This window comes from Lycorma delicatula, chromosome 9, assembly GCF_047948215.1.
Source record: "Lycorma delicatula isolate Av1 chromosome 9, ASM4794821v1, whole genome shotgun sequence".
Taxonomy (NCBI): domain Eukaryota; kingdom Metazoa; phylum Arthropoda; class Insecta; order Hemiptera; family Fulgoridae; genus Lycorma; species Lycorma delicatula.
Genome location: NC_134463.1, coordinates 63698185 through 63718618, shown reverse-complemented (window position 1 = coordinate 63718618; position 20434 = coordinate 63698185). Strand labels below are relative to the sequence as shown.

Below are 20434 nucleotides of genomic sequence, written 5' to 3'. Positions count from 1 at the left end.
TAAAGAATCTATTCGTAAATAATTCATTAATCATAATTATTTTGGCTGTCGACCGATTACATATGATTTATCACGAAAATGTCTAATAGTATAATTTCTTTTTAAAAATTAAACCAAATTAGTTTTATTAGAAAACAGGACTATATTCTTTCTGTTGTACCTAATTCCAGACTACTACGTCAATTTAAAAATAAATTTATTATACAACTAATTTTTTTTTTTTAAAGTCTTTTATATATGCTGTATATATATATATGTTAGGTACGTTTATTAATAAACTGAATACGAGATTCAAATCCTCAACTTTAAAATAACACAAATTATATGACATAATCGTTAAGGTATAATTATTTTTATTGAAATATACCTTTTTCCTTTTGTAATTAATTTTCTGTAACTTTTATATTAAATTATGTTTGATTGAGAAATTAACTAAATGTAATACTAAAAATACTTAGATTTTTCTCACATTAAAACAAACTGTATAAAAAAGACTGTATACATTGTGCACCTAACCGATAGAACCATAGCAAGTTAATAATAATTGTCATCCATTACAATTGATTAGAATAGTAATGAAGATTTTTTAATGGAATTTCTTATTACAATAAAGCCCAGATAAAATTAAAGTAGATGTAAACAAAAGAGAATAAATATATCTCAGGTTCAACCGTTTATTACATAACTGCTTCCAATCGAATTATTCATATTATCCAAACTGTTATATTTTTATGCATTCGTCAAAATATTAGTATTTTTAAATTAAGTTTATGAATAAAATGTTGTTAGGGTTTTTAAATTTATTTTACTGTATTAAATGATCTTTTGGACCTTATATTGATTTCATTATACGATGAAAAAATACAATAGGACATGAAGTAACCAATCAGTTTTCAGTAAATATGTTTTGAATGCTCTCTTATTTTATTTGGGTTTAACTTAATTGCCCAAACAGAAGGATTTGAATCTACTGATTAGAAGTTAGAATTACTTTATTGAAAAGTCAACACATAAAAGTTTTGCAACCAGTAATTATTTATTTGATTTCTTAATATTAAATTGCTGGAAGTAATCCTAAAAATATTAAGCCTAAATATTAAATTAAAATTCATGTCAAAAAAATATAGGCCTATAGTGTACTCGTATTTACCATGAAAAGAAATTTAATAAGGATGTTTGGATTAGAAGTGCAAATAGTAGGACCAGTACTGATTTTTCTATAGCAGTATTCCTTTAAAGTAATAAAATTTTATTTGCAAATATTCATTTTTCAATTATTTTTATTAAATTTTTTTTTGACATCTAATAATCGACTGGTTTGATGCATTATTCCGTTTTTTCTGTTTTATGAAAATTAGAATAGAACATATTTTAATCTTTAATATTTAACATCTTACTACATCCTTTGTTTATTTATTTAATACATTACATCTTTGTTTTTCCCTACATAGTTTTATTTTTTATACATCCCTCTACTATCAAATTAATTTAAACCTGGAGGTTTTAATATATACTAAAACCAACCTAGTTCATCTCTTTAATATTTTTTTTCTTTATTCTCTTCTCTTCTATTTTATTTCTTCTTAAGAACCTTCATTCTGTATTTTATCATCCACATAATTTTTAAGATCCTTCACAACGATAAATGTCAAAGGTCTCTTAGACCTTTGAAAAAATATCTGGGTCTTTTTTGGTAAGCGAGTACCACTTTTTTATGATTTACTGTAAAATGTTTTAGTAATTCATACCTTCTAAATCTTTTATACAATCATATGCTTTCCATAATTTGTTTATGATTTTAGTATCTGGTTCGGTACATGCCACAATTGTAGAAATTATCTCCTTTATTCTATCAGGAACAGCAGACTTGAAACATTTTTTATTTCACGGAAAATCCCTCCAAAGATCTACTGTTGTGGTAGCATTCGTTCTCTATTTTATTTTCTTTTAGAAAAAGAGACCCATCAATTTCTACAATAGTTCCAGGTCAACCTATTTTTGTCTTATTTCGTAATAATTTAAAGGCGCATATTTCTCGTAAATAATTTTTCAAATTTATAATACGTAGTTTCAAACTGTACGTTCAAAACTTTTTTATAAAATATAATTGTTGTATAGCCTTGAGTCCAACAATAAATAACAAATAATTGTTTCATAAGGTAATTTACTGTTTTCCAGCCTGTATGTTTTCTAATAGAAACTTTTTCTCTACATGTTCGTTTATTACAGCTTTCTCGACCGCTTCGTTATTTTTCAATAACTAATTTCATTTGAATGTTTTTTTTATTTTTACACACTCGTCCAGATTGTATAATTTTCTTTTTCTACAAAATTCCAATAAATTTTTTATTAATATCAATATTTTTAATAAATGTAAATAATGTAAAATCTTCAATATTAACAATCAATCTTGGATTAATCGTTGATATTTTTTTATTTCCTTTAATAAATAAAACATTAATCATTATTAGAATATGTTATTGGGTTGTGTTTGGTTATTGTTTTATGTTCAGTAAAAAATATAAAAATAATAATATTAAAAAAACTATAAGTTACTGTTACATAAATGTAAAAATGCGCGTTTTTATTGTTATTTTTGTTAAAAAGAAAAAAGTGGTACCCGGTTACCGAAAAAAGTCCGAATATCTTTTTTTTTAATTTATACGATTCTTTTCCGCATGAAATTCTCCTTTTTTACGACAGTTTTCTTTTGATTTACGTGTTATTTCGTCTATCCTTATATTTTACTCCTGAAGTTCAATATTCTGTAAGTTCTGATATATTTTTCCTTATTGTAAGGTTCCTTTTTGGTTTTAATTTTAATTTAAATTAAATCTCCCATTATTAATACTTTTGTTTCTACCAAAATAATGTTATCACTAAATCTTAATTTATTCTCCTTAGATATTTATTCCACTCTGAAATTTTTATATTGTATCGCTACTTTGGTATAAAATTTGAAAAGTAATACCTGTTCATTCTTCTCTCATTCATTTGAATAAAATTTGATTTTCTTAAAACTATTTTATAACTTACCTGATTATTACAAAAATTTTATTTTCTTCTTTCCATATATTTCAGCCCAATTTTCTTTGAAATTTTAAACATTTTTTTTTATTTCACTTTATCAAATGCTTTCTTTAGATCTACGAATACCATTTAGATGGTTTTATTCTTTTTTAATCGTGCCTTTTAAAATTAATGTAATGGTCAAAATTGGCTCTCTTGGTTTTAAAAACATTAAACAATTAATTTTTCACGTCACCTATTTACCTATAAAATTTCCTAAATAATGTTTTTATGAATGACACATTAAACAGATGTAATAATTCTCATAATTATTTGCTACTCATTTGATATAATAATTAATTTTTTTATTTCCTTGTACGAAGTAATTGAAGTATTGTGATCGCGAAAAATTTCGGTTTTCAGATTTCAACGGGAATATCCATTTTGATCATCCCTGAATCGATTTTAATTAGTTCGGCGTGTCGTCTGTACGTACGTATGTGCGTATTTAACTTTCATAAGTCAAAAACGATTAACCGTAGGATGTTAAAATTTTGGATTTAGGACTGTTGTAACATTTATTTGTGCACCTCTCCTTTTGATTGCAATCGGCTGGACCAAAGGTATCCAAAAACGCCCAAAATCCAAAAAAATTGGATTTTGGACTTTTTAACTGCAGTAATAAGCCTTCATTTGAGAGCTTTTGAACAATATGCCATAAGTGGTACTTATTTTCATTGGTTCCAGAGTTATAGCCAAATAAAATTTAATTAATTAAATATTTAGATCTTACAAGAGGGGAAGGTACATCGGTTCAAATCAGACTTCATAACTTTTTGTAAAATATATTGATTTATTAATTTTTTAACCTGTGATTGTAAAAAAAGTTTTACAATACATAATAATTCAATAATAACAATAAAAGAATATATGAACAAATATGAGAAATTATTAATGAAGTAAAATTTTATATACTTTTAAAAAGTGTATATGTAATTTTAATAGGCGTACAAGGAAATCATGTGGTGTCCAATCAGATTATTTTAAAATCTGTAGACACCAGTCCGATAAATTTTGAATGTGTAAAGCTTATTTACTCCTACTTCTTGATATTATTTTACTTCGAATATCTGAAATTATTATTTCTGTTTAGTTACTCGAATAAATAATATTTGTTGATTAAACGAGAGGTAATGTCAGTTGTCAATGTTTTTTCTTGTTGGATTCAATATATATGTATTCTACGTGGTAGGTGAGTTTATTGTACGCTTTTAAATGCATGTTATTTTTTCTAAAATATACAAAAATATTAAAGATATAATTAACGTGAATTAAGTATGTACTTATAAAAATAATGAAATATTAATTATAATATTTTCTAATCACGTAATATTGTCTATAGCCTACCCTTTTATTTTATTTTCTTTAGCTAAAAAAACATCTGAAGTAGAAATGAAATAGAATATCATCTGAGTAGAAATTTTAATTAAATATATCTAAGATGTTTTGAAACTGTCTTTGAATTTGAAATTCAAATATATTTGAATATATTTGTAATTCAAATAATTGTATTTCTAAAGTAATACGAGACTTCCTATTTTCAAAGCTTGCCAGCCTCGCAAAATCGTTTAATTTGTATTATTTATGTAACATATTTGTTTTTACTTACTAAAGTTATGTAAGGTAAATAACAGAGGATTTACTGGTAAGGATATGTGAAGAAAGAATAGAAGTAAAGAATTATAGATACTTGTGTAGTATGGTAACAGAGGACTGGAATAGCATAATGGAAATTCAAGGGAAACATAATAATGGCAAAGGAAGTCTTCATTAAGAAGAAAGAATAAATATGTAGTAAAACTCTGGACAGAATTAAGGAAAAGGTTAGCCACATAATATTTATGGCGTGTTTGTATGGAATGAAACATAGAGGATGAGTGAAGAGGGGACTGAATTGAGACTTTTGAGATGTAGATAGAGAAGGATGGAGAAAGTAAAGTAGAATAGATAAGTGAGAAATTATGAAATAACGAACAAGATTAAAGAAGAAAGAGCACTTATGATGGAAGTACACAAAAGAAAAGTGAAATCTTGATAATTGCATCGGAAAGATCACTGGAAGGAAAAGAAATTGAGGAAGAAGGATAACGTTAATAGAGGAGGTAAAGATTGAAAATTATAATGGAACGAAGGAAAATGCTTGGACAGAAATGGATGGGAGGCAGCGGTGGTGTAATACTTGCCACCGCTCACTCCACCTCCACAGGAGGGAACTGTTATAGAGCAGTCGGGATGCTCTATAGATGTCACTTCTTACCTCTTTAGAGGGATGCTTCTATGACATAGGATTCCATGTGATAATCCAATGGACGGTATTTTCACAGCACCCCATGTGTTTCATTCGTGGCCCTACGCCTCAGGGATTATATATATATATATATATATATATATATATATATAATCCCTTTTCATGCATAGATGGTAAGAAAGAAACATGCTTTCAAAAGAATATCATCAGCAAATTTTAACATATTAATGCATCTTTCCTTGGGTATTTCTTCACACTGATCTTTTCTGTACGGTTTCCTCTATGTACAAATTGAAAAGCATGTGCATCCATTCCTTTTTAAATGATTCTTTCTTTATCTTCTAATATTTATAATTTAAATATTTTTTGTTTAAATTTGTACTGTCTACATTGACGATAAAAATAACATAAATTTCTGCTTCAAACACATTGTGATTTGGTGATATTTTTCCCTATGAGATGGTTGTTAATCTTGGTCCTTTTTTCGGAGAAGATGAAACCTTTTATAGGCACCATATGATCTTGAATCCTATGGTAGTGTGGGATTTTTTCTTACGGACCTACTCACTCCACCTCCACAGGAGGGAACTGTTATAGAGCAGTCGGGATGCTCTATAGATGTCACTTCTTACCTCTTTAGAGGGATGCTTCTATGACATAGGATTCCATGTGATAATCCAATGGACGGTATTTTCACAGCACCCCATGTGTTTCATTCGTGGCCCTACGCCTCAAACCCATCGGGATCCCCCAACGGAGATTCAGGAGAACTTCATCAGTCCTGCGTTTCTTCCGCCATTAATTTTGAGAGATTTTGGAAATAATTTGCAGATAGCGTATCTTTGCCCGTTTACATACAGTCCTCTTGTGGTCGGTCTTACCACAATTATAGCAAAGGGTGGTCAGAGCAGGGACTTATATTTAGAGACAAGGTGGCCCAAATTTCACCAACTAAAGCATTTTGTTTCCACCACTCGACTGGCGACATGGGAGTCCGGCACGGCTCCTGCCCATGACGTGGAACTTTCGAGCAGCATCCATGGGCAGTTCTATGGTTACTTTCTGGGAGTTGCCGAAGGCCGGTCTGAAAGGCGTGACCGTCACCTGGGTCTAATCGCCTAGAGCTAGCGTGTGACGCCTTCAAGCATGTTATCTCGGAAAGGTCCTTCATATGGATGAATAATCTCCTTTGAAAGATCACGTTCGTCCCAATCACTAAAAGTGATTGGGTTTCAGAGACTGGGATTTGGTGATTAGGAATCAGTTACTTTTCATATCATGTAATAATAATAATACGTCTTTCCCTTATGGGTGAAGAGATAGTCATTTCGCCTCCTCGTAGGGTACCTCTTGTTTAACCGATCTGAGGAGGTTGGTGAAGGGCGCTTCCCGTTGGGAAATTCATTCTAATTGGTCCCTTCAGTGCCTAGAGTCTCAACGAAAAACGCAAATTTTGTTCTGATCGCCTCTCTTAGTAATCAACGAGATGACTAACGCGGAGCTAGATTTTATCAGTCGGGACTCCATCACCCAGCCTCTCTCTTTTGTCAGTTTAGTCTCCGAAACCACCGTAAGATATTACTTCAGAGGATGAATGAGGATGATATGTATGAATGTAAATGAAGTGTAGTCATGTAGTCTCATTCCTGAGGTGTGTGGTTAATTGAAACTCAACCACCAAAGAACACCGGTATCCACTATCTAGTATTCAAATCCGTATAAAAGTAACTGAATTACTAGGATTTGAACCTTAGAACTCTCGACTTCAAAAACAGCTGATTTGCGATGATGAGTTCACCACTAGAACAACCCGGTGAGTTACATCACCCAACCTAGCTATGTCGATAGTGACGAACTGCTTCTAACTTCACTGACAACCAGTTCCTCACTTTTAATCTTCCTCCTGCCCTTTTATTAGTACATAGTTTATTATTTTATACGACTAAAATAAGGAAGTCTTAAAGACGTCGGTGGTAATGATTTTAATGTATAATGGTAGAGATCATTCTCTGCCATGCAGATGATTTATTAAAATATCCTGTTATTTGTTTAGGTTATTTAAATAAAGTAAACTAAAAATTTATAGAACTAGTAAGGGAATTGAGGGTTATTTATTCATGGGTAATGAAGTTATTGTGGAAAATTATCATTCTTGGAAGGTTCTAAGTATGACTAATGAGGCGTCTTCCAGTCTAATAATATAAATTAAATAGTCCAATACCTAGTTGAATAATTGTTTATATTTGTTAATAGGATGGTTCAACTGATAGCGGAGGAGTTTTTAACGGAAGAGAGGGACAGGAAGTACTATGCAGATCATTACACATGTTGCCCACCACCTCTTTTTATACTTATGGTAACGTTGTTAGAGGTAAGTGCGTTAATAAATCTAATACTAGTTTTAATTTGTAATTTTAAGTTGTTAGAAAATAACTTATTTGTGTGGAAATATAAATTTTATTGTGATATATTTAAATTTTCTTCTTAATTACATATAAATTAAAATTCACCGGTATTTAATTGAAATTATTCAGAAAAAAATCACAATATATGAAATTACATCTACTTTATCCGTTTCTAACGAACAGTTTGTTAAAAGCTGTACACGATAGAAGAAATATTTAGATGCATCAGGCATTTCAGTTGTTTTAGAAAGGTTTTATTGAAAATATCAGATAAAAATAATTCACCAGAAGAATCCAAGAACAATATTTGTTAGCGCTAATGATAATAATTAAATCCAGGACCTGACGTATCATCTTGGCAATTTCAAAAGCATTTCAGCTTTATATACCGACAATAAATACGATATTGTACTAAGTGATGCTGTTGAACGCACACTAGATAAAGAGTGTATTAATGAATTTTAATTTAATTGCGGATGAAAATTACAATAATTTATATCATATTTGAAAAGTTTATTATATAATAATAATTAGTTCATTAATTTTACTGAAGGACGCGGGATTCTGTGGATAATTCATATCAGAGAATAGATCGGTGGATAATATTCGTTTTCATAACAAAAAAGACTTTCTGGTAACCATAAAATCGAGGATTTGATAGAAAAACAAGATTAATGACCATCAAAGTCTTAATTAATAATATCAGATTCTAAAATTGGTAGGCAATATTATGGTATAAGTTAGTGTTCAATATTATCTTAATATAAATTAACTATCGAGAAGAGGTTATTAGATGCAGTTTACGGATAGGGCATATTAATCTTACACATCGACACTTAATGAATCAGACCGATGCACCTGTTTTTGTTCGCCGGGACTGTAACTAACGATACACCACATCCTTGCGAACTGCATGTGTTAAGCGGCATTACGTCGGAAATTTAAATTAGCAGTTATCATCAGAGATATTATAGGAATTAATCTGAGGATGTTATCGAATATCTAATTATTTCTTAAAGCCGGACATCTTTGTTCAATTATTTATTAATAATTAGTATAATACTGTGCGGTTTGTTTGTTAATTTAATTTTTTATTTTTGTTAGTTTACGTATATATTGTTATACGTAGCGCATATTGTTATAAAATTATTCTATATGTTGTATAATTATTGTTTTTGGGCGCTAATAACGAACCTTCGTTGTGCACCCCAAAAAAAGAAAAAAGTAATATTACCTCTCTATTTTAACATCAATAAAAGAACGATAAGAGGGTTTTGCATTGTTTTTTCTTTTTCTTTTTTGCATCATGTATTATTTTTATTTTTGTAAATGATTTAATTTTTTCGATCTGTTTTTTTATTTTGAAAAATTTTATAAAAAAATATTTTTCTTTAATTTGTAATTTTATTTATCAATCAATTTTTAGATTACACTCCTTGTCGCTGACCACTTTATTGAATTAGTATTATTAAATAATTATCTTTGTTTGGACTCATTTCATCATGAAAATAATTTTTTTCTTTTTTTTATAATTTAGTTATTTTTATGAGTTCTTTGTAACAGTGGAAAAATTTTTACTGTTTTTAATACTTTAAGTCCGAATGGAAAATCTTTAAGACGGTCTCTTACAGATTAATCAAGCCATTATGAGACTCCAAATGCGAAAATATGCATGCGTAATTGGGAAGAGGTGGAGTTTTACGCAAACGGCTATCTTTCATTATTGTTTTTACTTTTTCTACGATTATTGCTAGAATAGCTATAATAAAGGGAAAAGTTCTTTAGAAAGAAAAAAATCTCCTTCTTTGGACACATAATAACATAACCGAACAGGCTCGTCAGAAAACTGGTCGAGATATACTGGAAAATATCCAAAACACTGACCTGGATAACCGAAATTAAACAAGATATGCAAAAACTAGAAATCACAGTAGAAGATTTACGAAACAAAACTGACAATATAAAAATACTAAAAGACGCAAACTCCAGATTTAAAATTAAAGAAAAGAAAACAACAACAAGGGTTTGTTCAAAACTCAAAAAAAGCAAGATCTGACAAAATGAAGAAGTATTGGGAAGCAATCAAGAAAAAGAAAAGATGAACCAAAGTTGACTGAAGTGTGGTCCACTGTGACCTCAAAATCCTCAAAAAAAAAATAATAAAAAAGGAAAGTACGATGATCACATCAAAGACGGCATATCGGGTTTTTTCCTTATCTTTACATTTTAGGGTCCAACTAGTTCATCTAGACCAAAAAAAAGGATGTTTGTATGTATGTGCATACATATGTATGTCGTACAAACATAGAAATCGATTTCCGATTGACCAAACCCGATTTTTTTAAATTTTGCTCAAACATTTCTATATATGGAACATTGGTTATTATTAGTTTTTATTCTAGATTCGTTAAGGGAGTGAGCGAGAAAAAAATTTTCTTTATATGTATTTTATAAAAAATTTTATTAAAGCAAATTTGTTACCTACACTGCAGTAGTATTTCTTTTGCGATTCGAAATGCAATTTAGTGCGGAACAGAGATGTACATCTTTACGATACCAGAGAAAGGAACAACTTGCGTGCTCAACAGCACATATAACAGTGGCTTTCGAATGTTTTCCGTCGTAAGTTGGTATCAGGTTAATTAATATTGTTCCAGAGGATCTCAAAGAAATTCCCAAAGAATTGGAAATACCCATTCTGAGTCTGTTTAAATCTCGACTAAAATGCCTTTTAAAAAATTAAAATTTTTAAGGACAGAGCCTGATGTCATAAAGATGTGAATTGTGCATGAATGATACGTTTTGTATGTTTGAATGGGGCGTCTGAATGGATAGAAAGGACTTTGAAATTCTAATCATTTCTGTAGACTTTTAACGACATTTTTCCTAGTTATTGATTTATGATGATTATAATGCAATTTTGAATTGTTTTTTACACAATAAAAGGATTATTTATATATTAATGCATATATAAATAATCAAAAATACATTTTCAAAATGTCAACCTTCACTTTTTATAACAACCGTCTAGAGGAGGACATTAATGCCGTTTACGAATAGGACATACTAATTCTACTCATGGACCCTGAATCAGATTTATGCACCAGTTTGTGTTGTGTTATTTGGCGGCTGCGACCGCCAAATAACGATACATCACATCTTTGTGAACTGTGTGTTAAATGCGGCACAGCGTCGAAAATTTAAATTAGGAGTTAGAGATGTTCTAAGAAACAATATGGGGTTGTTATCGAATATCTTGTTTCTTAATTTTGTACATCTGTATTCGATTATTTAATATTTATTTTCTTTTTTTGTATTTTATATTGTGTTTTACGTATTTTTCCTTTGTTATTGAGCTGTTTGATTGTTAAATTTATTTTTTATTTTTCTGATTTTTGTCTATACATTTGTTATACTTAGCGTATGTTACAAAATCTTTTTATTGTAGAAGCTTTACTTCCGGGCACTAATAACAAACCTTCGTTGTGCCCCAAAAAAAAAAACTTCTTAAAATTGAAATATTTTTTTGTTCTTTTGCTTTATTTACCTTCGGTTTAAATATTTTCCAAAACGATTTTGAAAATTTATACTTCATATATAGAGCTATCAAGAAATGACCATTTTTTAAATTTATAGATACCGGACTAAAAATGTGGAAAATTTTTTTTTTCCTATTTTAGCCTTATCCAAGGTGTTAGATTTAGATAAAACTTTACTTGAGAAAATTTTTAAGCTTAACCTATGTATTGATATTTTACGACAAACAATAGTAATAGTGACGTCAGGTTTTTCAAACTCCCATTTTAATCACTCTCAAGAATCCAGAATACAATCTAGCATGGCCTTGTAATTCAATATCAGCATATTTTCATGAGATTAGATAACTTACTTTTCAATAACTTAATTCATAATTTTAATTTTAAAATCTAGCTACTGTATTTTTTCGTGGAAAAATATTGCTTAATTTTATGGAAACTGCATAAAGGTTAAAATGTGAATCCTCATCCAGAGATAGATGAAAACTTTTTTATGTTTACAATGTTGCTCACCTTTTTTTGTATTTATTTAAATATTTTTTAAATGAAAAAATAAATAAATAATTTATTTATAAAACTTTGGTTTAAATAAACTTAAAGTATAAAAAATTGTCAGTTATAAAGAAAGAATTTCTAGGTTGGTGTTTTTAAGTATTGCAAATTTTGGCACAAATTCAACCCTATGGAAAGGTACATTGTCCTATAGAATTTATAAATATTTAAAAACATATAAAAACACTATTTGGCTTCGAATAAAAATTTGCTTTAAATATATATATGTTGCGTATCTGTTTGTGTACACTTCTGATAATGTTTAAAACATTTCCATCTATTAATGCATTTTTTTTTAATTTCTGGATAGGTTGAAAGAATGAAAGTAAGAGGGCGCTTTTCCAAAAGTTATTTCCTACCTTTTTTAATGACTATTTTTTGATGAGATGCGACGTTTTTAATCATTTATTTACTGGTTTTATTTCTTATTGAATTTTTCTTTAAATTTTAATGTAAGTAGATCTTGTAGTACACAAGCTTACACTGAAAAAAATTATTTCTAAAAAATATATTAATAAATAATTAATTACTTGTATCAAAACCAGATAATTGAACAATTTTCGCGTTACTCAGTACAATACTTCTTCTGCCTAATTGAGAAGATTTTTACCTTGAATTTTTATTTTCAATAAATAATCTAAATAATTAAAATATTTTCAGTTAATTTTTTATTTTAAGTAATTTAAAATATAAAAAAACAAATTACAATATCAGAATATTTCTTTAATTTTCAAATAACATTAATTAGACAAATTAGACATTAGACAATAGACATTAATTAGACAAAATATTCTATTTCTATAAATGCTTACTTAATTTCCTTCTCAAATATTTTTTTGAATTTATACTTTTAAAATTATGTAATTATGTACAAATAGCTTCATCGGAATTATTTTTTATAATGAACACTTCATTTTTTTATTTATTAATTTTTAATTTTGCAATGTTATTTTTATCATAGTGTTTACACAGTTTTCCTGATCCTCTCAGAAAAATTGTCTAAAGCAGTCGTTATTATCTGTGAAACAGCTCACCTCCTACTCTTGACGTGATCTATATATTGATCTATATATTGATATAGTGATCTAAATGAAATATTCATAAAAATAATAATAATAAATAAATAAATACATAAAATAAATATAAAAATAAATAAATATTATTTTTGTATCTAATAGCAAAATTTTTTTTAATGTTTTGAATTTCCAATAAAAAATGATTTTGTTGATTTTAGTATTCTTAGAATTACAAATTTACAAAATTGTTTCTCTTCTTATCTCTCTCCCTCGCCTCCTCTCTCCCTGTAGTAAAATACAAATACCTACCATCATTCCTAGACTGACAATATTAGAGATGGTCGTATCATAAAAATCAAAAATTTCATTTCAACTCGAATGTTTTCTCATTTTATGGCATTCTATTTTGGGGAGGGATGAAAATTAATGATAGTATACTAAAACTGTCCACAATTTTATGTTTTATTAAATTTTTCAATTCGTAATATGATATCTTAGATATTTGCTTGTAAATTTAATTATGCTCAATTCGTTCAGAGTTGTTGCCCATAAGGTCAACAAGAAACAAATTAACAAATGATTTTCCCTACATTAGTTGTTTTCTCCAGATATTTTAAACCTATACAAATTTTAGTAATACCTGCGAAAAGAAAAAAACAAATAGCTCTGTCAAACAATTTCTTCTCGTTCTATTGTAAAATTTAGGTTAGATTTTATTGAGAAAAAGTAAAACATTATAAAAATCAATAGTTTCTTTTCAATTGTACACAAAATTATCATTCTAAACTTACTTATAAAATTATTTTATCAAAAACCTTACATAGTAAAAATATACTTATCCAATTTCTGTTAAGATTACCTGAAACGTTACATCATTTTTTTCATAAATAATTTTTTTTTTAATATTGTGATTTAATATTGTACATTTTTTATTAAATATTATTTTTCCATTATCATTTACCTCTTCATTATTATAATAAATACATATATATTCATATTAAATTGATTTTTAATTGAATTGTATTATAATTGTTGCAACCAGTAAAACAAATACAGTATTACATATAAATACAAAAATTATACAAAAATATATATATATAATTCCACTGTTATCTATTGATGATGATTTTATAACATCAAAATATATTCTATCTTTAGATAGATTTTTTTTTAAAACTATTTTACAGCTCTTTCTTTTTATTACTATTATTATTAAATTAAAATAACGAATTAAATGAAAATTATACTACATCGTGGATACCGGTGTCCTTCGGTGATTGCGTTTCAATTAACCACACGTCTCAGGAGTAGTCGACCTGAGTTTGTTCAAGACAAAAATTTATCGGTACAGTTACATTACGCTGATAAGTCGCTAATGACCTTAATTGTTGATCCGATTATAAATAAAGTATTAAAAAGAAAAAATTATGAAATTTTTAAATATAGTAGCATACATACATAAATTATAAAAAAAAAACATTATAAAAAACAATTGAATGTAACATTTTAATATAGTTTTTAAAAACTTTCTTTAAAATAAGTATATATATATATATTGAATATAATGTAACTTTAAGAATAAAACAAGTATTAAGATACATTTTTAAAACACTGTTTAAGTTCTGTGTCGTATTTAAAACAGTTAAATTTAAAAATAGATTTGTAAATTGATGATTCGCTTTTACCAGTACAGTACCAGTGACGTGAGACGGCAACTCTTGACATAAGTTTCTTCACCCCTAAAAAACAGTGTTAAAAACCTTATGTTAAACAAATCACTAGCACACTTACATATTATATATTATATATATATATATATTATATATATATATATATATATATATATATATATATATATATAATATGTATATACAACCCCCTGATAAAACAGTAAAACAAATTATCTTTTAGGTAGAGTTTGTTCGTGGTTTACCTACTTGAATAGATAATCCCTTGTACAAATTTTTCTAATCTTGTTTTACGATCCCAAGAGTGTATTAAATTAATAAAAAAATATGGATATTTAATCATACTTTAAATTTTATAAAAAATTTACAGTTTTTATAACAGCTGAGAAAGTAAAATTATAAGATAATTAATATTACATCTACCGCTTACTTTACATTTAAATTTTTCAAGATATATTTTCAATTTAAACATGTTTAATTTTACACATTCTAATGAAGTAAATATTTCTACAAATAAGCAGTAAGTACGTAACTAATTTAGTTTTTATAAGTAATTATATAAAAATTACAATTTTTATAATTATAAAAATATGTGCTGAGGGTTTTAGTTCAATTATTTAAATGTTTTTTCATTAACCGTTTTTACAAATTATTTTTCCATTTCTTTTCTTTTTTGTTTTTGTTTTAATAATTCGTTTTGTTGTTTACTTAGGTCTTGCATAATTTTTGAAAAAATCCTGTTTAGAAAATAATATTATGAGTTGTCCGTATTAATTTGTGTTTTTTTGTTTTTTTTTTTGTTTTTTGGTTAGTTTATACTTTATAAATTTTTTTCCGAGGTTTGTAATTTTCACAGTTGCTCGGTTTCTTTTTAGGTGATAACAGCTTTAAAAAAAAGATCATAAACGGATTTCAACATAGCTTAATTTCTCGGTAATTTTTTACTATAAAATGATTTATCAGATGGTCGTTCTGTTTAAAAGAAAAATTAATTTTATCAAATTTGTAGATAGAAATTTCAAACTGGACTATAAACTAATATTGTTACAGTTAAACATCTCTTTCATGTTCTGGGGACATAAATCCTAGATGTATCAAATAAGAGGGGTTTAATGTAATTAAACCCCTCTTTAACATAAATACATTAGATTTTTATTGGAAATAAAAAAATATTTCCAATCCGCCTTGTAGGCGTGGTTTATTTGCAACTGGTGTAGGTTTCATCTATGTATTATAGAATATAGTAGTACATGTTCACCGCATTTTTAATATTCGTTTACTTAAGTTAAGAATTTAATTGAACACCTAAGATTTTTAATTATAATTAGTAAAGTCCGGATTAAATAATTAAAAATAAAATAATAATAATAATAACATGCCATGAGATTATTTTTAAAAATTAAGACTACTTCACGTTACATCAGTGGCACAAATTTGGATTACTCTTTTAGATAGGAATTTGATTCTCGTTTTAAAATAAGAAATGAAATCTCTTCTTTACGTTAAAAAATGGGGAGGGGAAGGAAATTAGGAAAGAATTTGAATATTAATGCACATAATTTTTCATACAGTAACAGTTTATATAATTTTACTGCTTGTTGGGTGATAAAATTGGTGCAATTTTATTTTTATTTTTTTTGAAAAATTTGCGTTAATAATTTTTTTTTATTCATAATAGACTGCGCGGTTTTTAATGCAGAGAAGATATTTGTGCTTATCTGATAGATGTTGTCTATTATTCATTTAAATTCATGTTGTTATGTAATATATTATAATCTGTGTTTTATATTAGTCTATATCCTCTTCTTCTTCTTTTTAATTCTTTTTAGTTTTTGAATAATAAGTTTATTTATAAGTACGTGCCTTCCCTTTTTGTCATCAGTTTCCGGTTTGAGAAGGCATCAGACATCCTGAAATTATATCCGCCCGGCCTTTTGCCAACAATAGTCTCTTTCACTCTACTCTTCTCTACCTCATTTTTTCATTGTAGCAGTTCTCTGAAAGTTATATAATTTTGCTAAATTTTTTATTTAAAATTAACATTACCCCTTATTTTATTTTACTCAGTTTTAATGATTTATTACCAATATGTAACATATTCTGTTGATATGCTTATCAAATATAAAATTTTGATGTATAATTGTTATCTCCTCTTAAATTCTATACAATTGAATTAAAGGTATTTATTTTTTTTTAAATAACCATTCGTATATTAAAAGTAGGTTAATCTATTAGGTGGTACATTTGTTTTTCGACCTGTTCACTCCAAAACGTCAAAACCGATTTTCGTAAATGTATATCTAAAACTTCTCAATTGCGCGCGCGCTCATACACTTAAGTCGCGAGCACATCTTAAGATGAAAATTTTAAGAAAACCAAATGGTAATTGTTACAAAACCATCTTTCTAAAACCGGCAAATCAGAATTATTTAAAACTTGTTTTACTTGAAAAGCGAAATTTAAACAAATCTGTTACATCTTTTCTACCACATTTTTTATCTTCTTTGTATTCATTTGACGTTAATAAACTTTTTCAGAATAAAATTCTTTACAGATTTTTTTTAGCTTTTTGCGGTTTAACAGTCATCACATGTCAAACCTAAAAAAATGTGTTTTCGACACCAATTTTTTATGTTTTACAATAATTTTCTCAAAAATTTACTAGAGATACAGTTCTGGAATCTGTTTAATTCCATTTTTCAGGAAAAAAGCCCATATGAAACCATACAATTTATCCCGTATTTAAAATTTAAAATAATTTCAGTATAGTTTCACTTTATCCTTTGACCACAAATGTTAAAGGCAAAATTTTTCCTAAACTATAACTCGAAAACGAAGCGTTTTCGGATCCATGTTTATGTAAATTTTTTCCTGTATTTTCACTTTTAGAACATGTGTTGAAATGCTTTTTGTTTCTTCATAAGACCCCCAGTATATGTATGTAGTAGTTTACTCATGAATTAATTGAAAAATATTTTTAAAAATCTAAATGTAAATTGAAAACACTGATAAATATAAAAACAAAATTAATTAAAATATATGTAAAAATCGTTAATTTTTTTTAATTTAAATTTGTTTAATAGGCAATTTAAATTATATTACTAAATGTAATACTTTAAAGAAATGGTTCGATGTTTTTACTAAAACATTAAAAGAGAACAAAATGTAAAAAACATATTTTCTACGCTTCTCACGTTATACAATAAATTAAAATACTGAATATAGTTTGATTATTGATTTTTAAAACATGAAAACTTTAAAATTTTTTAAATAAGTATCAAATTCTTCGTCCACATCCTACTAGTATGAGTGGCATTCTACTAATACCAATTAAAAAATAAATAAGTACTTTTAGACTTGAAAAATATTATTTAATATTTTTAAATCCCCTTTAGTTATCATTTCCCGGCTAGAGAATCCAAAATCGTATGGATTTTCACTAAAATTGATGCGTTGGCATAATTTTTGGTAATCACAAATTCTTGCTCCTTGTGTACATATATATAAATATAAAAATTTGATGTGGTCACCACATGATTTCCTTGTACGCCTATTAAGTTATATATCCACATTTTTAAAAAAAATAACTACATAAAATTTTATTTCATTAATAACTTTTGATATTTTTTCATATTTTTATTATTGAATTATTATTATTTATCGTATTTTTTTTTACAATCAGAGGTTAATGATTATTAATAACAAATCAATATATTTAAATTGCTGTTTTAATCAAAAGTTTAATTATTGTTATTTTTTAACAACTATCCATTATACTCCTGAAAGATTAATTAAAACTTTGTTTTATGTTCGTTTTGAAAATCTGAGTAAGAAAATTTGAATAAAAAACAGTCTGATTATAAATCAGTAGTATGTGAGCTGTAGTAATTTGCGCAAGAAAATAATTAGCACACATATTTTCTTATGAGTAGCGGTTCACAATATATTACTTTATTCAAGAAACAATAGAATGAAACCAAATTAACCAAATTATAATAATGTTAAATGAATTTTGTAGCGTGTGAAAAATGCTAAGTCTGAGAGGGATTCGAACCTACTACAACCTTAATGGATAAAACAAAGATTATACAATATATTTTATGTGATATTACAGTATTTTTTCCAGTTTTAAGCAGTTTTTCCCCATTGAATAACAATTCAGAAGTGATTTTTTTCTAAATTATGGTTCACATTTTCTTAATAAACTTAATCAAAACGTTTAGCAATCTTACCTAAGAAAATTCACTTTACCAGCAAATTAAATGTTTCTTTAGATATTTCAGTCCTTAGACCATCGTCAGGAGAATAAAATAATCAAAAAATTAAAATGATTAAGCAGTCATGACTGTTTGCTAGTTATACTGAATTGAAATGTAAAAAACCATGATTGTCTCTAAGGATTGAAAGGTCTTGAATACATTTAACTTGCTGGTAAGGTGAATTTTCACTTTTTTAATAATTAATTAATATATCAGCGGTAATGTTTAAAAAATTAATCATACTTAAATTTAAAGAATCCAAAACACAAATCTGAAATAAAATGTTATCCCGATATATTTTTTAACGTTAATATGTAGCGAATTATTTACTTAGTATTCATCGATAAATATATGCAATAGTCTTGTAATTAAAAAAATAATTATTTTTTAAATCTTACTTGTTTAGTGTTTTCAAAAGTTATTATTTATCTTTAAATTTTAAGCTGTCTTCTAGTCTTTAACCAGAAATTTTTCTCAATTCTTGTCTTATCTGTAATGATGATAATTTTATCTATCGTAAGTCTAGCATAAAGTCAGCAAGTATAATTCGGTTATTATTAATGTTGAGGTAATAGGCCTATTTTGTTTCTACATATTACTTTTGACGAATACTACATAAATAAGGAAAAGAAAAATTTGAAATTCTCTGATCCCTTTACTCGAATCAATCTTATTACATTTATTCTATTAAAACAATCGATATGAACAATATTTTTGAATATATCTTATTAGCAACTTCATTCTTTGTTCAAGGACAGGGCAAAATATCGGGTTATAAATTTATAGCTTATAAATTTACATAAAATTAAGATTTCAATACACTTACTCAATATGAAATTTACAACGCATTTTAAATTGTTCCTTAGTTTGTAACCCTAATAGCCATGTGGGTTGAAATTTTTATTATATCTAAGATTTTTTTGCTTATGATGGTCAATAGTCTCTGATGTTAACTGAAAAGATTTTAATAGAAAAAAATTGTGTTTCATATAAATTTTGATTCCGTTCATCTTAAAATTAAAAAAAATATATTATTTATTGTGCTGTAATGTATCTTCATTTTTAAGCTCTATTTAGCTATGAAATTTTTTAAATAAGCTAGTGTTTGTTTTCATAATTTTTATTAATCTATTTTATCATATATCTGGCATTCTATGTTTGTTTTGTGTTTTTGAAATTGTTTATACCATATTTGGTTTTAAATTATGTTTCGTATCATGTTATGTTAACAATACAAACACAAACAGGTAATCAAGATATCTGGAGTTATATTGTAAAAGTTAATAATAACCATGGATTCAATGCCCTTGAATAAAATTGAGCACGTCCTCTCATCTCAAGCCTGCAAAGTTAAACAAAAATTATGTTTTATTGTTATATGGTACTGGTTAAAACTTGTATTTGTTACTTTTAAAATAAAATGTATAAAAATAATCAATCTAAAAAAAATGAAATGGAAAAATAAATTTAATTGGTTAGATAATCTATAAATAAAATTTTTACAAAAAAAATATTTTAATATTTAAAAAAAAGTTAATGTAAAGTTAAAGCCTAAATAATTTCATAGTTAAAATGTAAGAGAATAAAAAATGGAATGCAGTAGTTGTTGCTAAAGATTGTAACTTAAGTTAAATGAAGAGACCGTATTCCTACTGCAGTAA

General features: G+C 26.9%; 1 protein-coding gene across 3 annotated transcripts in view; it reads left to right on the top strand.

The window, feature by feature from the left end:
- The window catches only part of LOC142329985 (protein rhomboid-like), a 295664-nt gene that overhangs the window by 238427 nt on the left and 36803 nt on the right, over positions 1 to 20434 (top strand). For all 3 annotated transcript variants that reach the window (XM_075374980.1, XM_075374979.1, XM_075374978.1), the window contains exon 3: positions 7571 to 7688. In XM_075374980.1, the coding sequence (XP_075231095.1) occupies positions 7571 to 7688 (118 nt within the window). The remainder of the gene's footprint in view (positions 1 to 7570; positions 7689 to 20434) is intronic.